Raw genomic sequence first — 24,639 nt, forward strand, 5'->3', positions numbered from 1 at the left:
GTGGTTCATTTACTGAAAAAAAATGTCAAAACTGTCAAACCATGTAAATCATAAAAAATGTCTGTAGAAAAATAATCCTTGTTTTTTTTTTTTTTCTTTTAGCATGTTCTGAAATTTCACTTGATGAAATTTCCAAACTTTCCAACAGCCTGGTCCTGGACACCGCAAAGAATAAACTGCTGGAAGACCATAGAGCCATTATTCATTCTGTTTTATGTGTAAGGTCACCTTAAAGAAGAATTCCTGCACTCACACGTGAAATATTATTAGGGAGGAGAAGAGTTAAATCAGCAACAAGTAAGAGTTCAGAAATTAAAAAGAAATAACACAAAGTCAGTTTTATTTTCCACATTGAAAATTGATTTTCTAGTTAATCTCTACCTGTTGATTGCCAAGTACCCTATCTTTCAATGCCAGAGGTCCAGGTTTTGACATTAGCTTTAATTACATCTAGATGGTGTGTCGGATAACACTCAAAGCATTACCTGCAGACAGTGGGGGTTCAAGACTGCATAGCAACTGACTGCACAGAAATAACACTGGGAATGCAGAGGGCACAGACAGTTACTACTTACATCGATTAAAGCAGAAAAATACAATTTACCCTCATGTAAAATCCAGTCCTGGCCATGTCAATAGATGGATTATAAAGAATACGTATCTGATTACATTTAATAAAAAAAACTAAGAACAATGTAAAAAAAGAAAAAGAATATTCATAACATGACTATGGGAAGGAAGAGAAGAGCAAGTCTGTTGCTTGTGATACATTAACATATGCCAGTGATCATTGTCTATTTTTACCTAATATGGTCACAGTTTACATTGAGTGGCACAAATACCTGTGTAATTATACTGGGTCAGTTGCAACATGCTTAACTGGAGTTCAAACCCCTATTTTTCATAAATGACAGTATTGTATTTGTCTTTATAAAATGGGTTGTGTTGATCCTGGATTCTGATTGGCCGAGACCGCATTCTACAGTGATTGCAAATCTAATACAGTAACAGTTATTCAAACAGCTTTACATTTTTTCTCCCACATGCAATTTTAGTTTCACAACTATCATCATACATGAGCTAAAAAGGTGAAAGAATATTTTAAGTGTTCCTCTCATCACAGCCAATGAAATACAATAATAATAGTGTGTGCATATTCTGGTAACATCTGCCTTCTAAACAGTATCACCCAGCACACAAACCATTATTTACAAATAATATTACAAAATAAATAATTAATTGTGTCATAAATAAATTTTTTGAAAATGTGCCATTTTATAAAAGCAACTCAAGGTTGTGCTGATTTTCTGAATACAGACAATACTCTGTGAATGCTCTGCTTCGCATTGTGTCTAACAACACCCCTACAGCCAAGACTGTGTTCGTGATATAGCACCGCCTCTCCTGCTGTATTGGTTCATTCTAATTTTCAAACTTGACAGTAATTTTCAAATATTAAAATTATGCAATATCAATTACAAACAATTCCGTGTACTTATATGTTACAAACATTACCTTTGTGTCGTGGCAAGCCTTGAATTGACCAAAAGTATAAAGTATTGAATGAAGTATTGACTAAAAGTATAAAGGCTCTCAATGCCATCCATTACCTTTGAGTTAAAGGGTATAACCAAATTAGATTTGTTATATGGTAATTGGGTATGGTCTGGATGTTCCAAAGCTGCAGACTTGTTGCTAAGAGACTAACGTCCACCATGCAACGAATGGAACACTGATAAAAATCTGAGAGATTATGCGGGGACCTAAGCTTTCATCTCGAAATGTGTACAATACTTCAAATTAAATGAAAAAGGGAACAAAAAGTACCCACTACGAAAACTGCACCCACTAAACGTGTCTGTGTAATTCTCCACATCCCCAAATTTTGCTATAACTCAAGGAATAATAAACATATCCAGAAAACTCACACAGATAAATCGCAGAGACGTCACAAAACAGAAACATTCGCTTTCTGGAAGATTATTTTGCTTACATTTAAGTGGGCACACAGTGCAGCCAGAGTTTATTCAAAACTTATGTTCTGTTTACATAATAATAGCCACTGATATAATTATTAAAATCACGAGCATAGTATTCATAATAATACCCATCATTACCAATGTTTTTGTTACCCTATTTCTCTTGCCATTCTGTGTGGTTTGAATTGATTTGTCAATGATGTATGGTGGAGTAGCCAGGCTCCATTTTATGGTGATATGCTAAAGGAGGAGCACAAATAGTGTCAAATCAAGCTACAACAGAAGATGGGAATACCAACCATGCATTGATAATCCCTGTACAATTCTGAGACAACCATTAAACACAGGGTTTCACAGGAAATGCCATTTCCTGTATGGGACTCATTTTGACTTTTTTCCGGGAAGGACACCAAAATTATTTTTTTGTCAGTCACAATGCAAAGATAAACTAGGTATGAGACCTCTTGGAGACATGTTGACTGGGTTTAAAACTCTAAGCATCAGATATCAGCAAAGGCATACACATAGATTAATATTAAAAAGAGCTCCTCACTAAAAAAAAAAAAAAAAAACTAAACAAAAAAGTCTTAAGCCATTGTACATCTTAGACATTGTGTCATACTTCATCAAGCACATTTAAAAAGTAATTAATTTGGATCCTTGGCCATCTCCTTAACAAATATCTGTGTAATCTATTGTGACAGAATAATACAGCATGCAAAACACAGATGTAATTAGGTGTAGGACACAAAGATGAGCAATTAATATTTATCACAGGAAACCCTTATTCTGACTTTTAATCTATTATCGTACGACACACTTCAGCCACTGAACGTCGTCCCCTTCACTCGCAGACGTGAAACGCGATGCGATGGGCATGCACGCAGGCCATTACCGAGCCGCGCGGGCATGGAAACGCCTCATTAAGTCTGACGCCGACCGTTCGCTCGGCCGCATGCGCTCTCTCTCCCGCTCTCTCACTGCGCCAGGTCTGGGAAGGGGACTCGCCTACCTCGAGCGTCGGTACAGAGCGCGCTCCGTTCCTGTCTCCCGGGACCGCAGGCCCCCTCGGCGGGCACGCAGGGTCCCCCCGGCCGCGCGCGCCACAGGTAGCAGACGGGGTCCTCGCACGGGATGGATTCGGTCAGGTGCGGGCAGCCGCCGGACGCCCCCGCTGGCCCGCGGAGCACCTGCCGCCTCCGCTGTCTGAAACCTGCTGAGGAGGAGGAGGGAGGGGGTGGAGGGGGGGGCAGAGTCGGCGTGAGAGCTCCGGGTGGACCGCCGCGCCCCGCCTAGCCCCGCTCCCGAGGCTTACGGCCCGGGAGCACGTGAGGAGCAGTAAAAGCGGCTCGAGGAGAGGGGCGATAAAACGGGACGTCCTGTCTATCCGCTCTCACCCTAACACTTCGCCACCCCGCCCCCCCCAGAGTCTCGCTGCGGGCTGTGGTTCTTCACGCAGACTGGCGTTTTCACACCTTCGCATAGCCTGGATTCTCAAACCCATCTGCTTCCTGCTACAAACATTCACAATAATAAAAGACCAACACCCTGAGGCAGCCGCAACCTTGGAGGGGAAAGAGTGCAGAGAACAGTACAGTAAAGGCTCGGCTACAGTTTGTAGCCGTTTCAAAACGTTTGTTATTTGTGTTCAATATGACTGCTTATTTATAAAGGCAATGCAATGTTGAATACAGAATTTTAATTGTTTAAAGTGCGCACTAGAATTCACTAGTGATTCATGCACATGGACATCCACATGATGGAATGGGTGAGGTTGATACAATAAAACCGACTGTATTCACACAAATATGTTTTCACACTTGTTTCACATCTGTTTTCACAGCATGTGCTCATCCTTGACAGTTGACACCACCATAGACTGTTTCACTAATTCTTCTGTCCGTAGCTCCTGATTATAGCAGACCTGCTGATTGTGCTGTCGACAGTAGAACCTAACGGGGATGACCCAATTTTTGAAGCAACAAAGGGAACGAGAGAGCGAGACAGAGACAGAGGGAGAGAGGGAGAGAGACGGAGAGAGAGAGAGAGAGAGAGAGGAGAGGAGGGGGAGGGGAGAGAGAAGGAGAGAGAGAGAGAGAGAGAGAGAGAGAGAGAGAGAGAGAGGGAGAGGGAGAGGGAGAGAGAGGGAGAGAGAGAGAGAGAGGGAGAGAGAGAGAGAGAGAGAGAGAGAGAGAGCACGCTAGAGCCCCTGTAATAGATCAATGTCCTGTTCCTGGCAGGTTTAGAATTGCAAGCAGACTATATACAACCACCACCAATAGGCGCCAGAATGGCGATTGGGGAAGGGGTCACGGCCCTGGCACTTCTCAGATTTGGCAGAGCCTGTCCTCTTTGTCCTGTGTACCTCATTCTCTATACTTCAATCATTCACGTGAATGTAAACAATATTCTAACAGGGACTTATCTGCTTGGACCTGGACACCACGAATACCGTTTCTATATTTAGAAACTTCTTTGAAAGTGGGCAGAGGAGGCAGTCAGGTTGCTCGGTGGTGGACGTAAAGGGCCTCCCAGCAAGGTGCCTAACATTACATTTCATATCTGTTCTAGTGCTTTGCGGTATTCTGCTGTACATTAAAAATACATTTTGATTTCATGGGAGAGCATACTTTGAAACGATTTGATGCATGGGGCACTCAAACATTAGCTCAGCTAAGTGCTAATCCAAACCAATGGCTGACTGTAGCAGGGCTGGGGCCATGGTATTTCAGACGGCGAGGCACTTAAGTTTTAGGGGAGGGGGCCAACAGTTGTAATGCTCATTTCATGTCTTGTAGAAAACTTCACATATTAGTCAAATAACTATATATAATAACTATATAGCGACCTATAACTACCTGGCAATCCATAATCTCAATTTGGGATGGGGGCAGCATACCCCATACCTTTACAGCACTGTTTGGCACTTTTCAGTGTTTTTCTCCAGATGAAATGTTCAAGACAAAGGTAGGCAGATACCTGACAACGTGACAACAAAACTGAGGCCTGTATTCACAAAGCACCTGACAACATGGCAACAAAACTGAGGCCTGTATTCACAAAGCACCTGACAACATGGCAACAAAACTGAGGCCTGTATCCTGACAAAGACACGGCCTGATCACAACATGCAAGGCAAAACTGAGGCAGTATTCAGGCACCTGAGGCCTGTATTCACAAAGCACCTGGGTAGGAGTGCTGATCTAGTACCGGGCTTCCCTCTCACATTCAACCCTTTTCTATTCTGAGCCAAGAGGATAAACTGATCCTAGATCAGACCCTATGCTGAGACACTGAGAATATAGGCCTGAATATGCTTCTCATATGTCATCAAGACTAGTGCAAACCCACCAATTTCACAGAATTTAATAGCCAGTCTGCTAAATGTCACATTACTAAAATCCTTCAGAGGAAATTTAGACATTCCAGAGAATAATGTGGGTATAGACCTAATCAAATGTTTAATTACTTTATTCCTTCAATTCATTAATTCATTCTTGAGGCAAAGTCATGATTTATATTTGGCATTAGGACCCACACACATTAGCCGGGGCAAACCAAAGCTCTCCCCGAATATGACACCGACACCCCTGGATTCCCAACGGACAAATTACCGCTATCAATCAAACTGAAACAGGAGACACCTGGAGGGAAAAAAAGCGGCGTGTTGGGAGAGCAGTCCGAGACATCCCTCAGACAGGAACACGAGAGCGAAGAATCAATCCCCAACCGTCGGGCCGCCATCCTGCCCACCTCCACACCGCCGAAAAACAGCTCTGCAGAGACGCATCCCCCAGGACATTAATAATGGAAAGGATCTCTGGTCATATCACATTTATTCAGGTAAAAGAAGAAAAAAAAACACACGCACGCATGCACGCACGCACACACGCACGCACACACGCACGCACGCACACACACACACACACACACACACGCACACGCACACACACACACACAGGGCCGCAGTCCCAGTTCACTTCACACAGCGGGTTTCCGTGTCAGCCTCGCTTCGCCGCTTTCCTCCGGCATTAACGCAAGGGAGGGATTTCAAATGAATGGTGATCAACCGTCGCTCGCCAGCCCACACCCCTGACCCCGCCCGCCCGCCCCCGCACCCTAACCTGAAGCACAGCTCCTTCCACACGTTAAACTTTACGAACTTTAAACACACCTGCAATGATAAAGGCAAAAATAATTTTAAAAAATAAATAAATAAAATAAACCTATTTACGAAGCTCACCGTCACATTGCTTTATATTTGGTTTAATGCATTCTCTGTGTGAATTTTCAGCTAGGAACACTATATGCACTTCACAGGGTAGAAAGACAGAAAAAACAGTTCATGTACTTTCTTTTTTTAACATTTTTTTTCATAATCTTCAGGTTGGGGGGTTTACCCGGAAGTTTGTATTTGTACATAGTTTGTATATATGTTCGGTTTTCACAGTTACATGCAAACAGGTGGAGCACAATTCTAGCAAAGAGAGGTTGAGCCTTCAGTAACCCCTTAATAGACTGAGCTATAAATTACTCATCTCCATGAACCAATCAAATACTCCCACCCACAGTCCCTTCAGACCTACTGAGTGTGACCTTATGAACTCAACAAGGCAGACTTGGATTTTTTAGCTGACCTTCCCTTGCATGCAATGATCTGACGCCGCTCCATCAAACCACCCCCTCAAGCCTAGTGCCTGGCCTTGCTGACCCTGGACAGAGGCCTCTGTCCCTGGGGAAAGCCTGCGGCTTTTGACACAGGTCAGCTAATCACAGCGCTGGACCTCAGGGCAGGTCATGTCACCCGGAGGTTCATGTAGACATACAGAAGGGCAACTCTGGCCAGTGGACAAGGTGTCCATCGGTTACTTTAGTGACTGTGAGGTCACCAATAATCCTACTTCTGTACAAAGTAAAAATATTTATTTGTACTTATTTAATTGCTCAAATGTCTATAAATGAATAAAAATGTATACTTGTTAAATAATGTCCACAGACCATACCATTTAAAATATGTAGGCAGATTGGAGCATTGGAAATATCACTGCAAGTCTGTGTGTGTAAAATGTGCTATTCCAACATCACTGTTTCCTGTCTTTAGAACCCCTTCTTTCTAGCTAGAAAAGATAGTGCAGGGATCATTTATGTGCATCGTGTGTTGTCTAATCTTTTAACTATTCTACTGTATTTATTCATTTTTCAATGACATACATTGAGTATATACCTCAAGGACATTACAAAATGAGATAATAGGCAATGGAACAGGGGAATAAAGGAAAAAGGAAAAAGAAGATAACATGAGCAGTTTGTCTAGTTGTTCCCCCACCTTTTCTCCCCTGTGGTTCCATGCAGTTGTCGTGGAGACAGGCCCCCCAGGCAGACCAATGAGAAAGCAGACAGGGCTCCGGACAGGGGATGTAACATGGCTGGACTGCAGACGGGATGTCTCCTACACACAGTCGTCCACTCACAGGCCTGGATACTGAAGAGACGACCAAGGAGAATTACAGGACAAAATGGCATAGAATATTTACATTTCTTTTGCACAAACTGAGCTTTGACAAGCTATAAAACACCAATTATTTCAAGAAAATAAAATAACTTTCATTTTTTTCCCCCCAACATTGCATGTTTTCTTCCAATTCCAATGACTTCCTGCCCTGAGATGATGTTTGTGAATTAAAAAAATAAAATACAATTCTTCATTCACTTCATTCAAATTTTTTAAATATATTTTTTCATGTTATAACTAAGGACAGATCACCATTGTACTTGGACTGAAAGTCATCTACAGCCGTGTTACTCAAAACACAGCCCTCGAGGTCCAAGAACTGCTGGTTCTCCACCCTCCCTTTACCTGGGAGCCAGGTGTGAATACAGTCAGACCAATCAGTAGCACATTGTTCGGTTAATTACCTGGGGGGGGGGGGGGAAGAAAACCAGGGCCAGATTTGGATTTGAGGTCCAGATTTGAATATCCATGGTCTACAGCGTCGTTGTGGTTAAAAGAGAGAGCTTAGTTATAGCGCTGCCAGTGGACTGCAACGCTGTCATACATACAGTATCAGGAGTCACATGGACACAGTGCGGCTGTCCTCATAGTTACTTCTGACCTTGTTGCCCCAGCAAGTCTCACAACACTCGTAAAGGGCTGTCTTGCGCATTATGAAGACCGTTACTCCGATGTGCGCGCACACAGCACATTGCGTCAGTCACAGCACGCCCCTTACCCTGTCTGCTGTGATGCTTCGCGCTTTCGTCAGGAACCTGTATGCAGTAGATCTCCCTGGTCTGAAGGCCCCCACCACACAGGGCGCTCAGGTTGTTGTGGCGACGGTACTGCTGGTTGAGGAGTGGGGCCACCTGGCAGTCGCCCCAGTCCGTGCTCTTCCACACATACCTGCCGAAACAGATTAAGCATCCCATCTCCAAATCTAATAATCACAGAGTAAGCGAGGCTTCAGTCTCACTGGACCTGCACTAAAACCATTGATTGAAATGAGCACATTCACAGATAATCATGGTTTCACTTTATGGAGATAAACTGCAGAAGGTTTATTGTGTGTAGGGTGGGCGGAAGGCTTGAGTCTTTTCATTTCATTTCCAAATGTTATTTGGTTGCTCATCTATTATTAAATTGCATGAATGCATTATGTAATTGCATTGTTTGCAACATCAAGCTAAAACCATTCTTTATGCGTGGATTAAATTTGCTTTACAAATTGTAATGATTTTTGTACTAGCAAAAACATACATAAACAAATAAATAAATAAATAAATAAGGAGACGTTGAACGTTGTGACTCAATTCAAGCACAAGGTGCCCAACAATCACATTTAATAAATAAATAAGGAGACGTTGAACGTTGTGACTCAATTCAAGCACAAGGTGCCCAATAATCACATTCTTGCTCATTTCAGTTCAGTAGTTTTCTGTAGGTTCTCTAAATGTACCATACCTTGGGCACTTGGGAAGTAAGTCCCCAACAATGTTGCACGCCTCTTTTTCTTCAAGGGCAGGGCATTCCCGGCCTCCACCAATAGGAATCTGCTTCAGACCGCGGGTCCTCATCCGGTAACCAGGCGACAGGTCCGCCGCTTGGCAGGTCTTTGAACACGGGGTCCACGCTGACCACTCAGACGTCTCGCAATCCCGGGGCATCACGCAGGACTGAAATGTCACAGGGGCGTCGTCGTGGATACAAAGGCTGCGGCGGGAAAATGGGGTGCAACACATGATTGCAAATCCTTTTTTCATATTACTGATGCAGTGCAGCAGTCTGACATTTTCTATCAGGTCACTGATCTTGATCTTGTGTCAGAGGTAAATGACTGAAAGCAAAAGGACGAAAAAATGCAAATGTATGCAGGCAAGCGCGCTGTCTGTTCAATAAACATTTGTCCTGAACTTGTAACGTGTTGCACCTTTTTTCACAAAATCAGTTTGGTGAGCTAGTTTTACTGATTGTTGAACTCGCCAAACTGCGATTGTGAAGAAAACAAAAAAATTGCTTTTAACTGCACGTGAAAGTTAAGGACAAATGTTGCTTTAATCTCAACCTCTATGTATGAACGTTTGGGCATGTGTGAATGAAAAAGTTTAACAGAAACAACTGCAACAGCCTTACGAAGTAACACTTCCTGTTTATTTAGGCTTACAAAACTCTGAAAATATTGACGAAGAAGAGAGATGAGAATATTGGAATGGATTGAGTCATAAAAATAGAGTACGATTGTTATAGTACATAGGGAATTCTAGCTTCCCACCGAACAGACAAAACAAGGAGACTAAGGGAACACCTTGAAATCAAAAACCCTTGTTGTACTGGATGCTGGAAAATGAACAAGCCAAGGGCAACTCTATGGCAGAGGGTATAGAGCTGGCTTGTAACTCAGAAGTTAACATTTAAATCCCCAGACGGGGCACTGTTCTCGTACCCTCAAACAAGATATCCATGAATAAAAATCAAGTTGAGTCACTTCACAAGGACACGGTAAGATATTCACTGTTACTACACCTCCAACAGTGTTTGAATATGTCAGAAAAGAAACAATGCACTCTTATCAGTAAAGTAAAATATAACTTGCTATATCTGTGGTGATTATATTGTGCACATACTAAATTCAGATTAAAGCATACATTAATTCAGTTTAAAGGGGACAAAGAGCTTTCTATCATAATCCAAAACATTTTATTGGGATTGACAATTAAATCCCCACGTTGCAAACATTAATTTCTTGTTTCACAGAACATTTATTGAAATCCCTATTTTAAAACAATTGAACTGGCTATATTTGTTCTAGATCAAAACCTAATATTAATTATTTTATCATTTCTAATGCAATAGCTATTCTAGGCTGGTTTATGAAAGAAGATAAATCAAGGTGGTTCTTTTATTGCATCTTAAAGTTCTATTCTATTCCTTAAAATTTTAGTAACACTTTTATAATTAATGTGCTAATTTTATTACTAGATAGCTTACTATGCCCTGACAAACAAACCAAGGAACAAATTATGAATCATACGTTTACTTATGCAGACTTTTTAAGGGTTTAATGTGAAAAAAACTCATTTTTGAATGTAACAATTCATTATTTTAATGCATTTACAGGTCCAGTGAACCTAATGATAATATGTTATGTACGATGCAGTAGCAGGTGTAAGTTTATTTTGTCAGTCTTAAAACAGACAGACTTATATACAAAGGGAAATGTGTGCAAAAGTGATCAGCCATCAGACATTTCACATTTGTAATTTTTTGTACATTTCAGGGCATAAAACAAGGTCTTGAGAAAGTCGCTGGGTTTCATATTGGTTAACGGATATCTATGTGCTTCTCAAGAGGAAAAAAATCTTTTTTTGACCTACTTTTCGTGCTTAAGACTGCATAGTCCCTGTGCGAAATAGCTGCACTTTTTGATTAAAGCAGCCCACACTGGAGGATTGATGATCTTTATTGAAAAATGGGACTGCCAACCCCTCCCAAATAAAAAAAAAAGTAAAATAAAAAAATGAGATTCACTTTGAAAATCAATAGTTTCTAAGCAAGCATGATACTGCTATGCAAAATTTTGAGAACTGCAGGCTATGAAGAAAACAGCTTGCCATGACAAATGTCTGCACCAATTCCCATTCAGTCATATAAAGCAATCCTAGCAGTGGCCTCTTTTTTTCTGACATAAACCTGTCTTTAACTTAAACAAGACGACACTTATCTAGGCAAATAAATGCAAAAGAAGCTGTTTCTTCACTGGCATAGTTTGATCAGTTTAGAGGAGACTACAATCACCAAAATGAACACGTCAAACAAAATTTATTTACAAGAAAACTTTAAGGACGAACGACGACTGAATAGAGGCCATCGTAAGGGAAGACTGAATGGAGTGCCCCCAGTGCAGCCATGCGTGGCGTTTCCCCGCAGTTCCCTGACAGATTATACCACAGGTAACCTGTAACCCACTATCCGGAGCTCCGTACTGTACTTCCCAGAATTCATTTTCAAATACACCCACCAGGGAGAGACCTATCAATCAAACGCCTTGGCTTCGCTCAGGTTGCGCATTAGCCCCAGTACTCGCGCCCTGCTTGCCAATGGACACACATTCATTTTGTGGATATAATGAAAGACACATGCATTAAAGGGACATATGTGCAGTGCACTGAACATAGGACAAATCGGCATGATGTCACAACAATGACCAACTTCCTTCCTGGTGGATAACGCCTGGAGCTAGAACCCCCTAGGAAAAATGTAGCCTAAGATATAGAGTCAAAGTCTCAATGCTGCCTCTTCCAAATTCTACCTCCACCCCCTCCCTGCTGAGTTACAAAATGGAGGACTGGGTTTGAAATATACATATATAAATAAAATAATAATGCTGACAGCTGACAGTTAAGAAAAGCATGCATGATTCTGAACTTTGAAGAGATAAACTGTAAGATGGTTATGGGGGGGGGGGGGGGGGTGCAGCACTAGAATAAAGCAGTATTTGTCATGGTTCTCTAAGTGGAAATCACACTGATATTAGTCAGGGTTAAAATATCACACAGTGTAAATATAAGCCTACATATGTCTTGCCTGTTTGTGTGTATCTATTTTGAATCACAAACCAGAAATCTCTGAGGCGTAACTGCATTTCAATTATCTAATATACAAATAAATGTAATTCATAAAATGATGCATAATTATATTGTTATCTGCTTAATTCAAACAATTTAATTTGTTTTGTATATTATAATGTGTGTGATGTTCAGTCTTGTGTAATTTTACTTGGTGATTAGACTGTAATTAGAAAAACTGAATAAATTTAACTCAGGTGGGAAATATATATTCAGAACCACTTCATAAAACTTGGTTTCCACTTGTAACTGATAAGAGGATGATTGCCATGTCTATTTTTATAGCAGATTACAAATGGAAATTTAAATCTGTCAATCATAACAACAGAAGGCCTCCTTCTAGTGAGTTATCATACATTTACATAGATTTATCGGCTATAATTAAGTAACACTTTAGAGATCTTTCAATACACACAAATGTGTACATTTTAACAAGTCATAAATGAACCCACACCCAATATATTACATTATTAAATGTATTTTCGCAATGTAATTCCATGTTGCTGCCTTGTGTTGAGTTTAATCAATCTGGCAACCCCGGTCAGCTTGTGATCTATTAGCAACCAAACCCTTTCTTAATTTATATCTATCTTCAAGATGTACAGCAGAAGGGTGTAGTCATACTGAAAGATAGTTTCTGTGTGTCACCATGTGTGAAAAAGCCTTACAGGGTAATAATGCTGCCTACAACATATGACATGGACTTGGTGGTGTAGTTACCAAGCAAGCATTTAGCAATAAATGCACATTCATACAGATGGACAGATATTCTCTCTCCCTCTCTCTCTCTCTCTCTCTCTTTCTCTCCCTCTCTCTCTCATAGATATACACACATACACACACACACATATACATTTTAGTAATTCAACCAATTGCACTATATCACAGCGAATTTGGGGAAATAGAGCCAAAATGTGGAGCCACTCACAGAAAGAGATTTTGGAAAATGAACACCCGACCCCAAAAGCATGCACATTTCTGTAAAAGCGTACGCCTCGCAAAAAGAAAAAGCCATCACAAACATCACATCGCAATGATGGCCTGCCTGTCATAATTATGCCAACAGCCTACCATGAATGTACTCGCAGTACAATGCCATTCTGGTTTCATCTAAAAATCAACAGCCTCATCGCTATCATTATAAAGCACAACTCCAAGAGCTGACAGCTGACCTCATCCTTCACCCAGCTGATCCTGAGGCTCACTGAATTAGCCCCCACTAACAAGCAACCACAGGACAGCTCCGAAAGGACAAACAAAATTAGAATCTAACTAATTATGGCACAACAGAAAGATAATTAATTGGTTTCAGAGTACTGTGACTGAGGGCTGAAATATGACTGTTAATAGTTTTACCTGAATTAGCAACCAAACTGAAATGCTATTCTTATTCAGGCACAGCCAAGCTATGCTGTTCAGAGTTAGTAGCAGTTGAGTCGACTGTGGTGTTTCAGTTGGAGAGGAGCTTTAACTTCATGCCTCCACAGACAACTGCACGACAGTTATTTTCATAAGGAAGAACAGTTAGAAAAACTTGCCTAGCAGCTGACACCGAGTAAGAAGCAGTTCAATTTTATTTGTGTAGTGCTTTTTTTTACAAAGACACTGTCACAAAGAAGCTCTACAGAAAAAACTGAAAATGACCAAGCCTGACCCCCCCGATAATCTAGCAAAAAACAACAAAAAAACAAAAACAAAACTAAACTCTGCAGTAGGGGGAAAAAAACAACTATCTAAAAGGAAAACAAAGTACAGGGTCAGCAAACATAGCTTGGCCAAGGAGTTTGTGCCATTTAGCTCAAACTGACAGCTAAAGGCATTTGTGCCATTAATTCGGAGCAATAAATTATGATAAAATCAAAGCACTTATAATTAAAGTATATTTATTAGTTTTCCAGTGTCTTACCTCAACATGGCATTCTTGCCATCGGTTCTCGTGCAGCGAACTTGCCGCGTCTGATAGCCGACCTCCACGTCCAGCGTTTTGGAGTTGTGGTGGTGGTGCGGGTGGTGGTGGTGGGTGTTCTGTACGTGGCGCCTAACCGAGTTCTTACGCCCGGCGTCGGCGCTGAGGTCCAGCGTGGTCCTGCCGCCCAGCCAGGCGTCCTTGGAGTGGGGCAGCCGGCACTCGCTCCAGGGGCCCACCTTAAGGCTGTAGCGGTGCTCCCCCTCCCCCTCGGGGCAGGGCGCCGGGCCCTCGCACGTCTGCACCTGCGTCAGGTTGGGGCAGCCGGCGCCCCCGTACACGGGCGCGGCCAGGACGGCCCGGGCGCGGTGCTGGAGGCCGGCGCCGCAGGTCCGGCTGCAGGCGGACCAGGCGGAGAAGGCGGAGACCACGCAGTCGTGGGGGCAGGGCACCAGGCAGGCCTGCTCCGCGCCGGGCCTGGCGGAGAAGTGCTCGCAGATGCCCTCGGTGACGGCGGTGCGGTTGGAGCGCCGCACGCAGCCCACGCGCCGCCGCTGGATCCCGTGCTGCGCCGTCACGCACCCCCGCGCCCCCCGCCCCCCCCGCGGCTCGGCGGCCGGCCGGGGGACCAGGGCGCAGGCGCCCCACTCGGACGCCTCCCACTCGAACAGCTCCTGGTGCCACTCGCACACCCGGAAGCAGTGCCGCTGGCTCTCCGGCTTGTCGCCGTGGTGACAGTTGGAGTGGTGCGTGGTCCAGCCCTCCGTGTGGACGCACCAAACCATCCTGGTCTGCAGCCCACCGGGGCCGCAGTTCTGCCCCATACACCTACTCCACTGGCCTGCAACGAGCAGAGGAGAGGAGGCGGCTGTCAGCACAGTCAAAAGAAACCTTATTTTCAGAACAAATAAAACTTCCAATGCATGTTGTATTGATCTCTGCAGGTATGCTGCATCTTAAAACGTTCACATCAAGGCCCCAAATAGTCTTATGGACAAAAAAAACTGAAGCATGGTTAAAAATGTTAAGCCGCGCCAAACACAGTTTTTGCATCTAAAGGCGTCGGGGCCCTGTATCTTATGCTGTGGTTAGTCATACATCACATTTATTTATAAATTGCAGCAGCTGTGACGCTGAAGACAATACGATTTTTGAATGGCATACTGCTATACCCACGTCAGACCAACAATGAAAGAGAGATAATGAAAAACAGAAAGGTTAACAGAAGTGTGCGCATTATGTTGAAAATTGACAGCCAGTTTCTCTCGTTCACAGCCTGGAACGTACATGCTATGATCTTATTAGCGCAGAGCATTTTTATAAGAGCTCCAGTCATGGCGTTTTTGCATCTTTATTAACAATGTCTACCAAACAGACAAGTGTTTGGTATTGTACATGATGACAGGGCGAACAGCTTGAGCGAGTTTTAACATAGAATAATTACTGTACCAGCAAAGAAAAAGAAGAAAATACAAAAATTAAGTAAACAGCAGAATTTAAATAAATTGAGGGCTTGACTGTTCAACCATCTCATGAAATTGTATTACTAGATATTTTCCTGGTATTACTGGATGCTCCTCAGTATATGCCCCCTCAGGGAACATATTTTAATAAACAGTTTAATGATTGTGTTGGTAACACTTTGCAATAAGGTCATATGAATTGGCATTAACTAATGCAGTTGTTAACATGAATTAATGGTGCACAGATACATTAGCAAAGCTGTACAGATTAACTTTTGTCGTTAGTAGTTTACTACATTACTTACTACATTAGCCAGTTCACATGACCTTATTGAAAAGTGTTACTGCAATGTTAATTTATTCACACATCTTACTAATTAATGCCATTATTGATCATTTTAAATTTTGATAATTATTCTTTTTCCGAGTAATAATCATTTACCATCTACCCCTCATACTGGCTGTTCAGTGATATTTTCAGATGGACATTTAAAAATCTGGTTTGTTAATGAATTTTTGTTGCTCTTCTGACCTCTTTCAGGTCATTTTTTAAATTCAAGGAAAACATTTGTACTGCAGGCAAAAGGAAAATAAAATGTGTGAAATTTTGAACAAAAGAACTTTAGTAACAAGCTCTCAGGCAGGATTCAAGTATTGTATAAAAAGGTAATTGGATTTCTATAATCACACTCTCAGCCATGACCTGTTCTGTAGATGCACATCATGGTCTTTACTGGTGGATTAGAGGTTTATGTATTAATTCTTCAAATGTTTCAGAGCAAAGCATTCATTTCTTTTTTCTCAAGCCTGCCCTGACACCTAAGATTAGTCACACTGTTACTTTTGTTTGCATAAATAAAATGCTCTCTTAGCACCAGATGGTACGGTGTTTAAAAAAACACACAAAATTTGGATGGTTTATGTCCACAATACTAAAAGTATTTTGTTCCTCAAAAACAGTTCCCCTATTTTATTACTAAGTGTGACAGTATTACATTCACAGCAGTAACGGCACACAGCATAGAACGCACTGGAAACATTTCACCATATCGAGCCAAACGGCGGCCGCCGCATATCGGGACAACAATGCTATTTAGTTCCCATTAATTAGCATAGACAGGGGAGTAAGTGGATCTGCACTGTACCCCACATCTCATTTCCATTCTGTCACAGAGGGAGACGCGGAGCTGCACGGGACCACACGCAGGCACCGGGGGCTTTATTTTTATAACACGCAGAGTGTCAATCACTGACGTTGCCGCACGACAATTACGACACGCGATAATTGACAGAGATATTATAATCTGACAGAGACCAAATCCAAAACCTGAGGGGGCAGTGGGAACGGGCCGAACACCACTGGGTCTAACAGACAATAAGATTATTCTGAGCATGAACCATCGAATAGTTCACCGCTTTAATGAGCGGAATATTGTTCCCATAACCTCGCCATTTAATATCATTTTTCAAAAACGCACCAGGGGGTGATTTCCTTCCGCGCGCTCGTGAACAGAGCGCGTGGTTTACGCCACATTCTTCAACACGGATGGCTTTTTGTTTCCATGTTGCCATGGACGCATGGACATGTATGTGGACTTCTTAGGGATGGCCGACGTGGCATAAAATTTATATCAGGATGTATTTTGAATTTTGGACGGTAACAATATATATCAGGGTAATTTATTTTTCTTCTAATTTCAACAGAACGTGCTTTAAAAGGTATACTCAGGGCTCAGGGCTAGTAACTGCTCCCAGGAGTTAACTATAAGGTTATTATTAATTAACCATTATTGTTTTCATGTAAAAGGGAAGCATACACCCACATTCTGTTTTATTTTGTGTGGGCCTATCAGTGATGCTTCCTGGATGAACAGCCGCCAGGGTTAGCAAGCAGTGATGCAATCAGTGTGAATCTTTTCCAGGACTTGACATTAATGATTTTTTTTCGTCGGTGTTCTACTTGCCCCGAGCACATTTCCACAGGGCCAGCTGCCAAAATAAATGCAACCACTTTTTAAAAGAAGTTATATTGACTATTTTCATTAAAAAAAGTGTCAAAATACCAATCTACGATGCTGTTTTTTTATTTTTTTATTTAAATGCAGTCCTTCATTAAATATGAATCTGCCAATCACAGAGGCCAAATTATGGACAAGCTTCCTTTTTCTGAGCGATTTTTCCCAATCGCAGGTGTCAAATGTTGGAAATAATGGATGACCTTCATTTTCCTGGAGATTCTCGACTTTGAGGCGGGTTGTCTTCAGACCATAGGATTTCAAAATCTAAATTTTTAACACAAATCCGCTTGCGTTCTGATAAAAATAACTGTTTGCCATTATATGCCAACTCACAATAACAACACAATAAAGTCATAACTTTATTATGACACTTGTAACAGAATCAAGATGAAACAGCGGGAAGAAACAAGATACAAATAATGTTTTGGCATTCTGATCAAAAAATTATTTTTGCTAGACAAGAAAAAAAAGAACTGATTACTGTTTTAATTTACTCATGTCATGTGAGCTTGCTAGAACATGACATCTCCTTTTAGAATTTTCATTCAGATTTATCACTTTATTATTGAATCTAGCAATGTTACCAGGATGGTAAAAGCAACTCTTTGACCCAGATAAGACTTATTAAGGGTACTAGCTCAATTGGACAAGTGACAAATCAATCAGCTGGCCTGAACCAATCCCACAATAGCCATAGACCAGTAGGCACACTTTATTGTCAAGCCCAGCTTTGTGCTCAGAATTTTTGCACTGATGCTGCAATGTAACCATCAAAATCCATTCTCTACCGGTACAGACACATTCATATTGTGGCATGTATTTCTACTGATATATCGTTTATACCACCCACCAACAACAAATACAAATACAATACAACTACTAACAAATAATTTGTCACTGTCTATTATGGGACAAGAATGCAGGACAAAAATGTGTGACAAGAATATTACTAGGTGAGACCAGAGTGAACAAAAACAAGAAGATGTACAGAGTCAAGTAAAGGTAAAGGAACAGGTTGTCACGGTGAAATCAGCAAGGGGACAGCAGTATTAGCTTGAAGCCAACTTGTCTGAAAGGTTACATCCTTCATGTGAGAAGCAGTGAGACTACAGCATATAGAGGACACGTACTTATTGCATAAACACTCATAAAATCCAACACTTGTACTGTTCTAACACTTTCTGAGCAGAAAGTGTGCAAGTTGACAGACACAGCTTAAATGTAAAGGGCAGAGCCCTGGGCTGCCATGCACGTACTGTATGTACTGGTTTGCATCTGTCTTTAATGCAGGCGTTTCTCTGCCCGGTACGGGTGTGCAAGCTTGACCCCTGCGCGATACACAAAAGCACAAAAACTGTGTGTGGGTGTGCGAGAAGGAGGGCTGTAAGAGGACCTGCCGCGGCTGCACTGACAGCCGGCGACAGGAAGCGCATCATCGCCGCCAGACGTTTCTTCCCCAGGTCCTCAGACGACGGGCTCCTCCTCCTCCTCCTCTCCCTCCCTCCCTCTCTCTCTCTCTCTCTCTCTCTCTCTCTCTCTCTCTCTGACGCAGACCGGTCTTATTTTTAGGGTCAGCTTTCAGGTCCACTTCACCTGTCTCCAGCCTGCCTCTGCTCTTCCCGCAGTCTATTTGCGGTTCGCTCGTGATTAATAGAGATGTGCCGCGGCATGGATACGTTGACAGACATCCCAAAATAAGGCACCCAGGATCCTCTGCTCCAGCGCCGAGCAATTAAGCAGGCTGCCACTATCCAGCCCCCGAGAAAGATAGACAAACAGCCCTCTGCCCATTAATCTCTGTCAGTTACTGTAACAACACTTCAGATGTGCCAGAAATATTGGCATGCAGCAGTTAGCATCATCTTCATTAAATATCACTAAAATACTCAAAGGGCATTTTATCAGATATGCTTCCCTGTCTATAATTACAGTAACTATTACAATATCTATTAGTATTCAATGGCAATTGGAACAATAGGTGAAATATGGATGTGTTCAATTGGCTGCTTTCTGCAAAGGAATGGAAAGTGAAAGACACCCTGCACTGCAGCACACCACGTTTAACCTGGCGGTCAATGCTTTCAGGTGGGTCACAGTGAGTCACAAAACTTAAAATTGGTATTTTTTAAGAATACCTCTTTAAGCGAAACAATAATTTTCCACCGGGGTCACTGTAGAATGATGAAATGCAGACCCCCCAAACGAACTAGAAGCTCCCAGCCACAGGTGGCAGTGCCTGGCACAGTCTGGATTCGATCAGAGGCCACGAGGCTCATCTGTGCACACAGCATGGGGCCTTAATCGAATGAGCCACCCAGCATTCCTCCTTTAATAACATTTTTTTTTTTTTTAATGAATGAAAATGTATCACTTTGCTTTATCAAAAACCAAGTTCTGTGAACGGTTGCATTCCTAGACCTTTATTTTAAATTTTGTTTTTGGACATCTTTATCAAGAATGGCAATAATTCTGAACCTGTCAATCATCATCAATATTCCAAGAAACAAAAAAAAAAAATTAATAGTACCAGAATGCTGTATAATTAGTTAGTACTTTAATTACTCATTTCAGATTCCTAATCAAAAGAGCTGTGTGCAATAGACAGACATTGCTAAAAGCTTCTGTAACACATAAGCATGCCTGTCTCCTAGTGCCAGGCATCCTGCAATGTATGCCTAGTGGTGTACAGTATCTTTGTCAGTGAATATATGAAGCAACTAAATGTTTTTTATACCATAGTCACTCCATCATCCAGAACTACTTAAATCTACTTATTAAAAGTACTAAATACAGTGATGTGAAAAAGTGATAACTTTTCATTAAATACATGAAACAATAATAATGTGTTTTGTGTTTACTCAGTTTCCCGTCGTCTAATATTAAAAGATCTGTAACCATTCAGTGTGAAAAATACGCAATAATAGAGGAAATCAGGAAGGGGGCAAATACTTTTCATGGCACTGCAAATTCTTTGGTTCCTCTGTTTGAAATAAATGAGTTTTCTCAGTTTCCACATTTGTGCAAGCCTACACTCAAATTCACCTGAACAATGATTTTCATTACAGACAGCCTGAGAATTGGGCCAGTTTACAAGTAGAAATTACTCCATTATCTGGGGGAAGTGTCAAAATAAGTGCTATTTTTCAACAAATAAAATAATAAAATGAATATCATTTTATTATTTTTACATCAGTGTAATGTGCAGAAAAATCAATCCCCAAATTTAAGTCAAGTCTTGTTTATGTTTCTATGTTTGTTTTCTTGTTTGTTTTTCTGTCTTTGGTGCAGTCAAATAACTGTGGATGTCCCCAAGGGAGCGTCACCAAATTAGTTTTGTTTACAAGCTGCCTTCAGGGTGTAACAATATTAACTGTCACGAAAAAGCTAATTTGTATTACCCAGTCAACCTTTTCCCTAATTCTGAAAACAGGTTCTGCATAATCCTCATATATGCAGATGTATGTCACTGTGAAACTCCAAACTTTAGAGAACAACACAAATAAAGCCAAAAAACAACAACAATGTATCAGTAAAAAATACATTGCCAAATCTGCTTTGTAATTGTAATATTTTTAGGCACTGTGCTTTTGACACTGTTTGAGCTTTTGATTCTCTCACTGTGATACCAAAACTCAGCTAGGGTGCATTTTCTGAGTTCCAATGGCAAACCTTAATTTAACTACATAATTTAAAGGAGATTAATTTAGGTTTCTAAATAATGACAAAACAACATTGCTGACATATGTACAGTAATGGGCATTATTCCTATGAGTCTTGTCGGTCTTAATGAATTATAAATTGGATCCTGTTATAGCCTGTGTTGTAAAATGTTTATAACATAATAGATGCATACTACTGAATGTATAATACAATGTAGATACTATACAACTGAATCAACAAATTTAAATAAAAATATATGACAGGTTAATACATAGGCACTGCTGGACATTATTTCCTTCTCATCTACTTAAATTCTTTGGAAATATTTAATTCAACGCTTGTGGTGAATTGTTTAAATAAAAAAAGTAAAATCTCAAAATCTTTTTTTTTTTTTGAAAAAAGCATCACATATTCCACTGATTGTTTAAGAACCCAAAAAGATAAATGCATTTTTTTTTTACCTCACTAGTCAATTTTGTGGTCACTGATTTGAAATTATATTGTATAAAAGTGAAAAATATACGGGCAGGTTTAACGGAGTTCGGAGTTTAATGGAGTGCAAATATTATTTAACAAGGACCCCCCATTTACTTAAAGCCAATAAGCCCAACATCTGAGAGAATGACAACATGAAAGAAAATAATGTATACAATGAAGGGGTGGGGCTATTTGAGGGCGGGAAGCCACAGGGCATGGCCATTACCATAATAATCAATATATTACGCAGAGAACCGGCGAAGAGGCTGACTTCTCATTCAACACCGAAGATCTAACACTCTGCCGCATCGCTTTGAAAAAACGACGGCTTCCTTTCAACCAGGCAACACTATGTCCTACATTCACAGGATCAAATACGCATCGTTTTAAATGCAATACATAATCACAAATCTATTTTAACAATGGTGTTCCAAACCATGTTACCAGATGAGCTCTTCTTAAGTGTAAAAAAAAAAAAAAAAAGCACAATAGAGTGCGTTTGCTAACGTGAAAGCAGACAAATGAATAAATCATCACAAGAGAGATGATAGCCAACAGGAGCACAACCATGTTTGTTTTGTTGTAAAAAAAAAAAAAGAAAAAAAAAAGCACCATAAAAGGGATAATATTAATGACAAGCATGTTTTTGTCTGTGACAGACTGATCCCTGGGGAAGGATTCAGTTATAACTTTCAGTCTGGCATCAGCGAATATACAGTCACCCGGTCTCCTACACTTCTAGCAGTCTCTCGCCTAAGACACACTGATTCACACTCATCCAGGGCTACAAAGCCATCTTGTACAATTCATAGCTTCTTCACTGATGTCTCAAGAGACGCAGAATGAACACAGACCTGTGTTCAATAAATTTGGCCCCAATCACTTATGCCATCATAATAAGTGACTGGAGCCTTATAATGCAGAGATATGCCAAATTATGGCATTATTTCCATGAATGATCCAATTAAAAGAGTCTCCCCATTCACACAACAAGAGCTTAAATTTCAAACAGCAGGATCATTAGTCATGCCAAGGAAGTTAACAAGTAAAAATCTTAATGTATATTACTTCTGCTTGACTGATCTCCGTCATCACTACGGTTAGCATCTGCCACTTGAATTTAAATTGAGCTGCATCTTCACGGATCCACACGACCGCCATGCGTCACCATCACGACGCCAACGCCTGAAATACTGACTTCAGTCATCACGTGAAATTAAACTTTTCATGCATGACTCTGAGGCAGTACTTTTAAAGACGTAGCCATGAAAACCATTTCGCTTGCGGCTGATGGGATTCTATCCATTACATACAACTGATATTATATGTGATCCCCAAGCGTGCAGAGGCTTTAAGTGACCTTTAATAGAATAAGAAACAGCTCTTCAGAACGATCAGCGCAAAACGGGGGCAAGCCTCGACTGAAAGAGCCTGAAGTATTGTCTCTCTCGTGTCGTGTATTGATAAACAAACAGGATAACTGGAGCCCTATCTTTCTTAGATGACAGGAACAGAAAGGTTTTGAAAATTCAAAGTGCTATAAATTGTTTTTTTTTTTTTGTACTGTACACTTATTCCGTTTAAACGTGGTGCACTTTGAGCACGTTGGCTTCAACTGCAAAAAAAAAAAAAAAAAAAAAAAAAAACCATTAAAAAAAAAAATAATAAAATCCAAGCATTAGGCACATTTTCAGGCAGAAATGTTTTCCGCATAAACTGAAGAAAAATCAATTAGAGATTCTGCCCCTAAACACACAGGGAAGGCCATTCTATCAGGAAGCTCTACGCACAGCCAGCACAGGAATCAGGCAGGCTTTTGTCATTGACTAGGGGGGGTGACCTGAGGACGTCACCCGCCGAGCCTAAATAGATTTGCTTCCCTCCATCTGCCACCGGTCCCTCCTCTAGCTCATGCATTAATCTGTTGTTTTCCGTGACTTGCAGAGAGGGGGGGGGGTCATCAAATCACGAGCGGAAGACTCAGCGTGGCTGTCATCGACACACCTGTGTCTCTTTGGAAAAACAGATAAATTTGTTTTGGAAATAGTAGGAAAAAGAAAGAAAAAAAAGAAAAGCAATTTTTTGCAGTTAGACTTCATGATGTGATTTGCAATTTTGGCAAAGGAAGACGCTGTGGGACCCTGGAATCATTCATTTGATTATTTAAATGAAATGATACGATTGGTCGTACACTTTATTATTTTTTTTAGTAACAATGATATACGAAGTATGAGGTGGTGTCCAAAATCTCATTCTTGTGTGCTGTTGATCTTGGTTTTCAATTAAATAGCATTATTCTGCAAGAGCAGATATTTTTCAGGCTTTTAAGACCAACGGCAACAATTGGTGAAGAGATGAAGGCTCGTGAATAAGCTCTATTCCTTCCTTCACTGAAATTTCAATATAGTGTAAAGCCATGGTCACACTCGGAATGATAACAATAAATCTGGATTTCAATAATACATTACACAAATCTATAAACACAGCCAACCGTAGCTATGGAAGGAGCAGTAAAAAAAAAAAAAACTCTCTAGGCACAATAAAGGTCTGCAGGCACCTAGACTCCCATTTCTCTCCCTGATATATTGGTGAGGAGAGACGAATAACAAAGAAACTGGACCACTGAATAGCTAGTGTTTCGCACACAGGCACGCACGAGCACACACGCACACATACACACGCGCGCGCACACACACACCGCACACATGCAGGGATGCATGCACACGCACACACGTGTGCACACATCCACACACACACGCGCACACACACTTGCACATGCGCATGCACACACGCACACACGCACACACAACGTACAGTACACACAGACACACACATGCACACACACACACCTTCCTTCGTTTCCCTCCAAATGAGGTCTTCCATGCTGCCACCCCCTGGGGCTACATAGAGGGACACAGACTAAAGGAATAAAAAAAGTGCCACAGTTGCAATACCAGAATTCTACTGTTAATTATTCTTAATTAGGTGCCTTTTGTATTTAGAGGGATCATTTACTC

General features: G+C 41.3%; 1 protein-coding gene across 3 annotated transcripts in view; it reads right to left on the minus strand.

The window, feature by feature from the left end:
* thsd7ba (thrombospondin, type I, domain containing 7Ba) overlaps positions 1-24,639 on the minus strand; it is a 159,796-nt gene that overhangs the window by 69,545 nt on the left and 65,612 nt on the right. For 2 of the 3 annotated variants that reach the window (XM_064311520.1, XM_064311519.1), the window contains exons 4-8: positions 14,005-14,845; positions 8,938-9,186; positions 8,210-8,379; positions 7,306-7,461; positions 2,992-3,195 (exon numbers count right to left, since the gene is read on the minus strand). In XM_064311520.1, the coding sequence (XP_064167590.1) occupies positions 2,992-3,195; positions 7,306-7,461; positions 8,210-8,379; positions 8,938-9,186; positions 14,005-14,845 (1,620 nt within the window). The remainder of the gene's footprint in view (positions 1-2,991; positions 3,196-7,305; positions 7,462-8,209; positions 8,380-8,937; positions 9,187-14,004; positions 14,846-24,639) is intronic. The other variant, XM_064311521.1, reaches the window with a different exon arrangement.

The sequence above is a fragment of the Anguilla rostrata genome, chromosome 15 (assembly GCF_018555375.3).
Source record: "Anguilla rostrata isolate EN2019 chromosome 15, ASM1855537v3, whole genome shotgun sequence".
NCBI lineage: Eukaryota > Metazoa > Chordata > Actinopteri > Anguilliformes > Anguillidae > Anguilla > Anguilla rostrata.